The 11436-nt window shown below is 42.8% G+C and overlaps 1 protein-coding gene across 1 annotated transcript; it reads right to left on the bottom strand.

Moving 5' to 3' along the window:
- Positions 1–2830: 2830 nt before the first annotated feature.
- On the bottom strand, positions 2831–11056 carry LOC144125558 (uncharacterized). Its single transcript, XM_077659045.1, has 5 exons — positions 10879–11056; positions 6656–6807; positions 5486–5553; positions 3446–3532; positions 2831–3054 (listed from the first exon to the last, which is right to left on the bottom strand). Exons 1-5 carry the CDS (start codon positions 10981–10983, stop codon positions 2924–2926), a joined length of 543 nt encoding a protein of 180 aa, XP_077515171.1. The 5' UTR covers positions 10984–11056; the 3' UTR covers positions 2831–2923.
- Between the last annotated feature and the right edge of the window lie 380 nt (positions 11057–11436).

Raw genomic sequence — 11436 nt, 5'->3', positions numbered from 1 at the left:
TGTAATACATCAGAATAGAGCTGCGACGTGCTAACCAGCACTTTAACTAATATTGCCTAGCTCAGTTTTTAACTATAACGGTTAGGTTTCTTAATTATTGAGAGGCGTGTAGCCCAACGTAAGTAATATGCATATGAGTTTTTAAAGTTTTGAAAACGCGTTTACCCTCGGCGCTGTGGCCTAAGAACTTTTTGCTCCACCGTGCCAAAATACATGAGCTTTCGAGAAGCTTGCCGGCAAAGCAACATGCCTAGTGCACGGAAGTCGTAAAAATAGCAAAATTTGTTGCGCTGCAGCGCCGACGGCAACCGCGTTTACGAAACTTTAAAAAGTGGTATAGATATTGCTTACGATGGGCTACATTTTGCGCGCACCAAGCTGCGCCTGCATACAAGCGGCCATAAAAAATGCATTTTAACCCTTCTGCACATACCTGACAATTCCGTTCAAAAAAAAATTTGAGCGGGAAACTTTATGAACGTAGTTTTTTTATATTATGTAAAATTTTACTAGAACAATCATTATATACGCAGATCACCCGACGGCGTTGCCGCATTTTCTTTCTATTAACGTTTTTGCTACTGCCAAAACCGATTCTCATTGGTTTTTTATGGCAGTCTTAACTGTTCGATGAGCTCAATGAAAATTCTGTAAAAGAAAGATTTTGTTACGTATCCGAAGAATGGACAATTACCTTCAATATTATTAACAAAAGCATATTACAGTTTTCAATTATCAAAAGTTTTGCCCTAAATTTTCGACATGCTTCACGTTAACAGAGGGAAATTTTTCTTCACATCTTATAATCAGACAGAAAAAGGACGGTGAACTGATGGCACTGCGCGAATGTTGCAGATATCCTAAGGGTGGTATCTGCCAGACACTTTGTGTGCCGCACTGTTACATTTAGAAGTTCTGCACTTTTACTACCAACAAATAGCCGAAGAAAGTCAATATATAGTGCCCCTGTTAACTTAAGCCAAATGTCAAAACGTAGCGAGGCTAGACAACTGAAGCCAGCATCAGCCATTCTGACCATTTTATGTAGTTACTCGGAGATTTTTCAGTGACAAATTGTAGCGTGCGCCGTAAAAGTCTCCGAATGAGTTTATGAAATCAATTTTTTTATGAATTGTAAGATTGAATTTTAACAACTAATACAGCGTGTTTCACCTAAGACTTTACACAATGTTTAAAAGGAAGCCTTTTGAGATAGACGAGCGCTTTTTTCGACATTGCATTGTCATGGTGTAATTCATCAGAATACAGCTAAGACGTGCTAATTAGAAGGATCTTTAGCTGATATTAAATGGTTAACCTCTTAACTCTTACGGTTAAGCTCCCTAATTATTAAGAAACGTATAGCTCACCTTAAATATTATTCATACCAGTTTTTACAATCTGATCTTATCTGTGGCCGATCAAATTTTGGCTTTTTCGATTAGTTACATGCAGAGGACAGGTTGCTTTGCCTGCAACCTTCTCGGAAGCGCATGTATTTTGGCGCGATTTAACCAAAATTTTGTTGGGCCACAGCTTTGAATGCAGCCGCATTTTCAAAATTCTGAACCCTGATATAGACTTTAATTACGGTGGGCTACACGCCTGTTACTAATTAAGGAGCCGGACAGTGATAGTAAAAAGTTAACTATTCAATATTAGTTAAATATCCTGCTAGTTAGCAGGTTTAGCTGTATTTTGATGTTCTACGCCGCTGGCAATGCTGTCAATGCAAAAAAAAATTTCTTGCTAACACAAACAGCCTTTTTACAAGAATTTTGTAAAGTCTTAGGTGAAACACCCGGTATATTGGCAGACCTCCCATCGCCAGGCGTGCATTTTTTTCAGCTATTGACGTTTTTGCTACCCTCATAAACATTCCCCTATTCGTTTTCCAAGGGTGATTTAGCAGCTTGATGTGAGCGAGGGAAGAAATTTAAAAGAAAGATTTTGCTACCCATGGGAAGAAGGAACCATGGCCTTCAGTATTTCCATAACTCTGCCTTACAGATTTTCAATATTCAAATTTTTTGCCCATAAATGTTGGGCATGATCTCATCACTTTTCACAGCCATAATGTTAAGGTTCTATACATGTGCGTAAAACTTGTCGCCGTCGCAGGCGGCGGTGGCGCGAGCGAAAAATCATCATGCAAATCTCCTGACGTGACCCCTGAGTTGCCACCTGCCCGCCATGGCATTAGGCACTGCAATTAATGACTGGTACTGAGAAGCTGCACAGCAATTGCAAACTACATCTCACAAACCGCACCGGTGGCTTGTGGCCACCTGCCGGGGCAGGCACCTGTCGGGCAGCAATGCATCGCTCAACCGGTGCACCACTGCGCCAGGAGTGGTACGAGCACTCCCAGCGATGTATGAAAATAAAGAATGACCAGTTCCGCCTAAATGTGCATTAATTCATTAAGGCTGTCACGTCATAACCTCAAGGTGGAGCTTAAGTGGCCCCTCCTGCTTTTTATTTCTTTATGCAAGAGATCAGGTTTTTCCGCTTTGTAAAGAAAGCTCGCGCATTTTGAAGATTCCCAGGCCACCACTTGCGTAAGCGCCGCAAGAGCAGCGCTCTCAAGTGTTGAATTCATGAGTGTAGCCGCGCTCGGTGGTTCCGGGAATGTGACGGCGGTGTAATAATGGAGTGGACGCTGGCGCCATAACTGCCAGCAAGATCTGTTTCGTCACATTTTTCCTTTTAACAAAGTTTCTTTACTCTTTAAAAACGGCTTGCTACCTCCCGGGTATGAGCGCTGCGGGAATTTGTAAACGCCAAAACGGAATTATTTCGGAAGAATTTAGTACCACGGAAGAGAGAATGATTGCGAAAAAATGTTTATTCAAGCTTCCCCATCTGTGTCTTAGGTTAAATCTTCATATCTCGAAGAGATGCATCCGTCACCGTCCGGCTTTCACTGTAACAGCTGTCCGCAGGAATCTTCGTCGTAGGCCAGCACTCCATTCTCGCAGTTTTCTTGAAACTGGTCCAAGCAGCTTTGGGGAACATTGTCTTTTACTTCAGTATTTACCCACAGTATGCATTCTGGGGATGGTGGAAAAATTTGCATAATTTAGCATGAAGAAGAAGCCAGGCGCTTTGAAGAAAGCATTCTCATGTAACGATTGCAACGAAGTGGCTTTAACAACTCGTGGAGACAATAAGTGGCTTTCAAAAGACCAATGCCGCAGCTAAAAGCAAGTTTTTCCTGTTGTATGCAACACTTTTAAAGGCCATTCTCCTAGTATTACCTGGCAACGGCCGCCATCTGACCGATGCCACTCATTTATGCAAGTTGGTTTGAAGGATCTACAGCAGAAACCTAGCAGTCCGAAAATACTTAGTTCGCGAAAGTTTATTTGTGTTCCTCTGGGCTGTTTCTTTTTTCATCTTGTGTTTGTTTAAAATTGCGACTGTTGGACACGCATGGGCTCACCTTGACGATTGTCGATAGGAAACTCGTCGATTGCGCAGTTGACGTAGTCCGTGTATATGAAACGGCCTTGTAGCTCATGGTCATAATCTACAAAGAGTCCATGAAGCAGATTAGAGCACATCTTTGTACCTTAAAACTTCCCAGCAGGGCTGTATGCTTTAAGGTACGCTGAAGTGTGAGGCTTCTGTTTATTTTGGTCAAGTGGAGTTTTTAGGTAAGCTCAGCAGTCTGCAGTAAACACTGAAAAAGAAAGATTTTAAAACTAATTCCGAATATTGAATACCTTGGGATACCTTATGAAAGACATGTTCGCGGCCGAACTGAATTTGCGAGTGGATATTTATTAAAAAATTAAAATTCACGCGGTTTTCATAAATAATAATAATCGCGATATATTGAATTTCTAGATTTTTGGCATATTTGATATAAATATTCATGGCAGTTTATGGCAGGAACCTGGTTTGTAATGTCTGATTACAAGATTACAATGCAATGAGCCAAATTACACTACACGTGCGACACCCAAATGGTATGTGCCTAGGATGCGAACAAATTATGGTTATCAAATGTTGAGCTACACTCTCCCACATCAACTAAATAAGGAGTCCGAATTGATGTACAGCTAATGCCAAATATGTTACTTTTGTTCATTTCCTTTTTTTATCCCTCGGAGTGCTACCATGTTGTGTACCACTGCAATGCCCTTGTGGGGTGCGTCGGCCTCGTCAAGCCTTCCCAATGGCTTTTTGTCGGCGCACCCAACATCGACATGATGTTAAATAAACATGATTGATTGATTGATTGACTGATTGATTGATTGATGTTCTAAACGACACGGGGTCCCGGATTAGTGTAACCCATGTGACCAAAACGGTCATTACTCGGGACAGGGCCGCGCAGTTTGCGGCATATGTACTTCAATGATCAGACACTATAAATGTGAAAGCGATGACCATGTGAACGACCCCATATTGTAGTTTTAGGAACTCCATACTGTTCGTGCAAACCTGAGAGGAAATTTCTCAGCGCAGTATGCCCAGAGGTGGTCTGCTTCAGCACACACGAGTAAATGATCTGTATGGGAATGTTGATGTGCACGCCGAAATGAGTTTTAAATTTAGGAGGGCGGAATATTAGAATTCATTAGGTGTTTACTGGGCGTAACTGTGATTTTTACACTTATTATGAAACTAACAAGAATTTGTTATTACACGACCTGCGTAAAAAAAAGATTGAAATTACGAAATACATTACTTAGGGAGAGGGACCCGGGAAAGCAGGAATCATAGAGCAAGTGCCTTTATTAATCATATGCCATCTGATTAAACACAAACCAAATGCGCTTAGTTTTCCTTCATGTAACAATGAGGAAAAAAACAGAAGATGAAAAAGATAAGTAATATGTAGTCCCCGACTATTCATGATACATAAATTCATTTTTGTGGGCGCGGGAATGAGGATCTTTTTTTGCAACTTGGTTACGGGCAGCGTAGTGAGAGCGTACGTAGGCTCGTGGACCTGTCGCATGGTGTTGGCTGCAGTGTCTCATCCTGTGCATTTATTACATCACTCGCTTGAAGGGGGTAAAGGAAACAGCACTGGCCTGTTCACTGCGGCCTCCAGTGCCACTAAAGCTTTCATGCGAGAACAGAGTAGAGTTATAAGAAAGAGAGATTAGAGGAAATATGGAAAAGCTTGACGCGCGCTGCAGCCTCTCCATAGACCTGAAGGCCGGTGATGCTTTCGCAACAGCCAGATAGAATGTATGCCATGTCGCCGCCATCCGCATACGTGCAGCGTTCCGAGCGCGACACTCCACATCGGCTTCATTTGCGAGGAACATCCCGATATGGTCCGCCGTATGTCCAGGCTCCTCGCTGCTTTTACTTCTATTCTCTTCCATCTGCACTCTTTTCTCTCTCTATCCCAGGGATATTTAGGACAGGGGCACATGTGGACGCGACAGCACTGTCGACAACGACGCAAAACTACGCGAACTGGACTGAGATATTCCCTGCTGTAAAACAGTTTCACACTTACCTTCGTTAACGGTGAAGAGCTTTATGTCAGGCGTCGGTCCAGGTGTTATGTGAAAAGTTATGTTCCGCCTGCATTCAGTGTCAAAATCTGCACATCAATAATTGCTACCCGCGGGTTAATAAGAGGACTTGCCAACTCCAGTCATCTGTCGTGAAACATATGAGCTTCATTTGACTTAGAAATTTTTCTAGACATGACCTCTTCAAGCACCGACTGTTAGAAATATATCGGGGGCCATGAAGAAATTTCTGCTCCATTGCATTGATGAAGTGAAACTGTCGGACACACCCATTTATTATGTGACTTTGTTACCGTTTTTGACAGATGGTGGCAATTGTCGTAAGCTTACGCTGCTTTTCAGGTACGCCGGAGGTGTAGAGGAGTCTGTTGCAATTAATGAATGTTCATTTAGGATTAGCGTTTAGATTATATTTCATAGCAAGTTGGTATAAATATACATTAAAGACTTCGGAGGCCATAAATTTCTCCTAGCAGGCAAGCAGATCATCTAGTTTGTTTTGCGTTTATATTTTGAACATCCGTAACTGGAAAAGAATTGGAAGTTAATGCAATGTGAATACATATGTGATTACTTCAGTAGAATTTACTGTAGAACTGTGAAGGCCTTCGTATCTGTACTCAGCTAAATATTATAAATAATCAAAGAGCATCAACGGTACATATCATGTTATGAAACATGCGTGATTCTCTCGAACGACATATGACTAATATGCCCAAATTTAAGGTAAGGTTAAGAAACAATATTCATAGTATTATGCACCTTGAGATTATCAGTAGAAAAATTTTCACTTGAAATTTGCCGTCAATGGCTTCAAGTCTATTCGGGTAACTACGAGTTAGAAAGTTTGTATCCAAAATACTCTAAATTATTGAAGAATTAATAGTGGCTTCATTCATCTGGAAAATTCCTCTGCGGAAGAGGCACAACCAAAGGTGTGATCATATATAATGCGTTATTATTAGAAATGTTTTCTTTCGTAGCACTCTTGTCTGAAATACGCGTTACGAACAAAACAAGGATGCGCATTTTAGCTCTTAAGAACATGCACACGTTTGTACAATAAAATGCAGCTGCCGTTAGTAACACACGGAGAAAGCCAAATATTTTGTGACTGAAAAGAACCACCTTCAGGTTCATTTAAAACATACGCTTGATGCCCGTTGAGGCCCTTGAGAGACAAAATGTAAGTTGCGTGTCGCGGATTGTTTGAAAGTTCTGTCCTTTCCGCTGTCATGCAGTCGAGGTCTCCATCTTGGTCGATGTCGTACAAAGCGACAGCAGAAGGAAAATTCTCGAAGATCTGAAAATGCAAATGTGCGTGGTAGTAGATTTATTCTAAACTAAAGCTCCAATTCTTATATATGTTATATATGATATTTGCATGCATTCTTCAGGAGATCAAATCTAAAAAATTTTTCACCTATCCCGCCCTTCCTAAGGCGTCAAATGGCAGAGTGATCGCGCCTTTCCGAACGAGGCTTCCACTATAAATGGAAACTTTTCTGAAGGAAGAGGCAAAATTCGTGTGGGCCGATCGACACCCATACATTAAAAACGCACTCTAGCTACTGCTTTTTTTAGTGAGGGCAATAAAAAAAATTCTATCCTCATCACGTTTCAGAGACTGTCAGTACGGCCTCTCCTTCTTTAACAGCACTACATTATAGAGGGAAACGTCTTTGGAAGATAAGAAAAAATCTCGAAGGTACAACAGCTAGCTTATGTATAAAAAATTGAGTCCCTTATTCACCTTCTTTTATAGTCTTGGGCAAAATAAGTGAAATTTTCGTACTCTCTCCGCGCACCCCCTGTTCTTTATTCGACGTTCCTGCACAAGAGAGGGCAAAAAATAGCTGCGGTTTAACTACTGCTGAACCTGGTTAGGGAGCGAAAGCTGTGGTGTATCGGCCATGTAGACGCGGCTTGGCGTCTGTTGTGTTGAGTGCGTTCCACACACTAGATATGCAGCGCGCCCACCCTGGCACCCTGGCAGGTGGCAGTTAAATTAATGGTTCATCGGGAGAGCTTGGTCACCCAATGAACACTGCGGCCTTATCTTTGCCCTCTACCGGTGAATCGCAAGGTCAAAGGTCAAGTAGTGCGACAACATGGTGGACCACATATGGTAAGGCTAACAGCCACACTTGACCTCTGGCTCACTTGAAGGTCAACCGGCAACGCACGACGAAATAAGCTTTACGTAGCATTTTGAAGCTTTTGCTTGAAAATTGTGGTCTCCTCCGAGTAACCATATTTAAAAATGGAACGGTCTAACACAGAGGGCGGTGACCAACCATGCAGCATGAACACGACTTAAGCCATACGGCTACAAAAGAAAGTTGTACCGTTATTATCAAATTTACGGCTGATTGATTTATGAACACTTTATTTACAGCAATTAAAGTAGGGAGGATAGTGGATCAGACGGCCGAGAGCCCTTGAACCCCAGTAGCATCACCGTTCCTGGCCACAGATGAAAAGAAAAATTATTTCTGGACGAGGGCAGCCGCATCGGCAATTAATCAACTCAAATGGCTAGAGATGCCGCTGCTACGCTGAGGAAATCAGTGTAGGAACTGAAACAACTCGCAACTGAAGTGGATCCAATCCATGGTGTTTACAGAATTCCCAAGGGAGCAGACGACTTGAAAATAAGACTTAATTGGTAGCCATAAGGCTGCCTTTGGCTGTACCAATGCCAAAATCCTATTAATTCATTACTCCTTCAATATTTTCTTACTTCAACGTACTCAACATTAGATGAGAACGTTACGTTCTTTAATGGGGACTAGAGAGGTCAGCCTGGTAATCTTACAAGCGTACTAACCTAAAGGAGTTTGAAGATGTGCACTGAAAACTCGCTGAAACCTCGCTCACATAGGCAGACATAGAGGAATATCACCTGATGTGTATAAGACCGACTACCTTGACAAGTTGGACGGCTGCGTTTGTAGCACGTTTGGAATTCCCCCAAAACACGCTACATTGAAATCATTCCGCCCTTATAGTGATCGACAACTGATTAAACGGGATACGGAGGTTATGGTGGTATAGAAAAAGGTATTACCTGAAAATGGCAGAATAAAGCGCTGCTATAAATGTTCGTACGATAATTTAGTATTTTATCTATGCATTGAAAATCACATAAAGGAACATGTACACACGATTTGCGGTGAAACATAGGCATTATCATTTTATCCCACAGCATGGCCACATACAATATGTCCTTTATATCGGTATAGGAACATTCTTCTGATTTTTATGGGCCACATTTTCTTTGCGGCAGTGTAAAGCTACTTGGCCAAATAAGCGCATATGCGGCATCAGAATTAATTACCAACATACAAAGAATTTATAAAAGAGAATTTTTTGGTATGGCAGCGATTTTTACCCGTGGCAGTAAAGATCTGCTTACCATGGCAATAAAGACGTGACTACCCCGCCACCTACATAGACGGCGGTGGGAATTCGTACTGCCTTTTATGAGCACGACAATAACTAAAACGTCTGCGTCTTATTTTATGTAGAGCGTTGAGGCATTAGCCAGGTCTTAAATGAAGCTGAACCAGCGATATCATCCCAGATACCGGCAACCATTTTTTGGAGCACATAAGGTTCAGATATGCCTCTATCTAGCTTTGACCATCGTTTATCGCATAGCCGAGAATGCATGTTTTTCGAAAGCTTTGCCAGCTATTTACATGTTATAACACGTACTGTACACACATAGCCTTTGCTTGTTACCGTAAGTTGGAACAAAACGTCTTTTATTCCTTTCGTCTCTCACTGCCTCCTTTGTCCCTTCCCTTACGGCGCGGTTCAGGTATCCAACGATATATGAGACAGATACTGAGCCATTTCCTTCCCCCTCAAAACCAATTATTATTATTAAAGAAATAATATAGACTATTGCAAGATTAAACGTGCACCGTAAAAAGCTTCGCTCGGTTACACCGCTCGTTTATTCGCATTGGCATTTGAAACAGAGATGACATACTTAGTCTTGCTATTTCAATACCGAGCTTTTATGATGTACTTTCTTTATTTAATCAAAATTAATTATAAGCCCGCACAGCCTGCAGCATTTACCCATAACATGCAGCTTTCGCAGAGTGAGCGTCTAACGTTGCAACAGTCTGTATAGCATTTTTAACCGTCATTCCCCTCATTTACCCCGTTGTGGGATGGCTTGTCTGTCTCAAGCTTGCTTTGCTTCATCGAGTGCTTGGTAGGTGAGCAGTGTGCCCACCGTGTCAGACACTAGCTCCATTAATCGTTAGAGGCTGTACGGGAAGAGAAACCTAGATCGCAACCCAACTCAAGCAACTCAAGTCCCACCGATGGCAGCACCTGGCATAGAAGGTCAGTGGCGCATCGGTTGACCGCTGCACCACTGCACAAGGAGTTGTAGGTATATTCCTATTCTGCATATATGCACATTAGCCCATAATCGCTCTCCGAACAAATGCTACCCGTGACTACTGGATCTGAACACCGGAACCGAATTGAATACTGAAGTCTTAGCGCGCCTAATTCGCTTTTCGCCTAACTACCTAAAGCGACCATCGTTTTTTTCCTTCACTCGCGAACTGTTTACTTTCGCCGTGGCTCTGTTTTTGGCTGCTGCTGATCTTCTACCTCTGGTTGGCGGACGCTCAGTGGATAGCCGTTCGGCTGGTATGCTGAAGGTAGCGTGTTCAAATTCCTCCCGCTGTAGGCGCGTTTTGATGGAGGCGAAATATAAAAGACATCCGCGTGCTGTGCTTTTTCGGCGAACGTTGAAGAATCCCAGATTGCCGTCATTAATGTGGAGCCCTCTCAATACGGAGTCTCCCTCTTCCCCTCATTCTTTCGCTTCCACCCTCATGCGTTCGCTCACGGTGCTGTTGAGGCGTTAACCGAAAGTGAAATGTTGCCACGCCTTTTATTTATTCACATCGAAGTTATTCTCTAAACCCTGAGGACAAAGCTAGAGCCGCAAGCGCTGTAGAAGGACTGCTTCGAGGCAGCACTACGGTAGGCGAAAAAATTTTGCCGCCATTTCACTAGCGGTTAAATAGCTTTCCTAACGTTGTCCTACTGATCGGACTCAGTTTTCACGTCGTACTGGACGGCTGTTATTATGTTCAGCAACTTTCAATAGGAGCTCTGGCTCATTGCACTGAAAAAAGTTTGTGTAGTCGTAGCTGCACGCTCTAAGGCCTGTAAAAATTGACAATTGTCCCATCTTAACCACTTCGGGTTTTTTATACATTACCCGCGTTTGTTTCGTTAATTTACACGCTGCTCTGAAGCCTACAAATCACCGTGGAATTGACCGGAATTGCTCCACAGTGGTTTGGCCAGGTATACCAGGTGGAGGAAAACTTACCTTAAAGGCGTCCACAGTGTCATGCTTTGCTTCGCAGGAAGTCAGCGGAGGAGACAGCAGCACGATGCAGACAGTGGCTAGGCAAGCTGCAAGAAACCTGGCCATTTTAGCGCAGAGCAACTGGCTTACTGCAGGTTCTCTATCTTCAGTGTCTGCGATAGGACAGGGTACAGCATGCGCCTCTCAGCTTTATATGCTTCCACGATAATGGAACTCTAAATGGATGGTATCACTGACTTCAGATTCGTTTTTCGCAGTTGTGTTCACAATCCAAATCGTTCGTAATTCTTTTTGTGAAGCTTGATTTGTAAAGCAGCCAACAGTATAAAAAACCGGAGCCTGCACATCAGTCACAGAGAGATGAGGCCGGTTCATGAAGTAAATCTTCCCGTCATATAATTGTCTCCTCTCCCCGTCTGCTGTGTTCATAACAGATCTGCGTGGTCGGTGTCAAAGAGGTCTCCGATCCAATCGTCGTCACTGTCAGCCCAGTTTCCCGCACAACCGCCCAATTGCCACTCCTGTGCATTTCCAATTAACTCCCTCCTACGCGAGAAG

This window comes from Amblyomma americanum, chromosome 3 (genome assembly GCF_052857255.1).
Source record: "Amblyomma americanum isolate KBUSLIRL-KWMA chromosome 3, ASM5285725v1, whole genome shotgun sequence".
Classification (NCBI taxonomy): domain Eukaryota; kingdom Metazoa; phylum Arthropoda; class Arachnida; order Ixodida; family Ixodidae; genus Amblyomma; species Amblyomma americanum.
The sequence above is the reverse complement of the archived record's forward strand: the minus strand, read 5'-3'. Positions and strand labels throughout refer to the sequence as shown.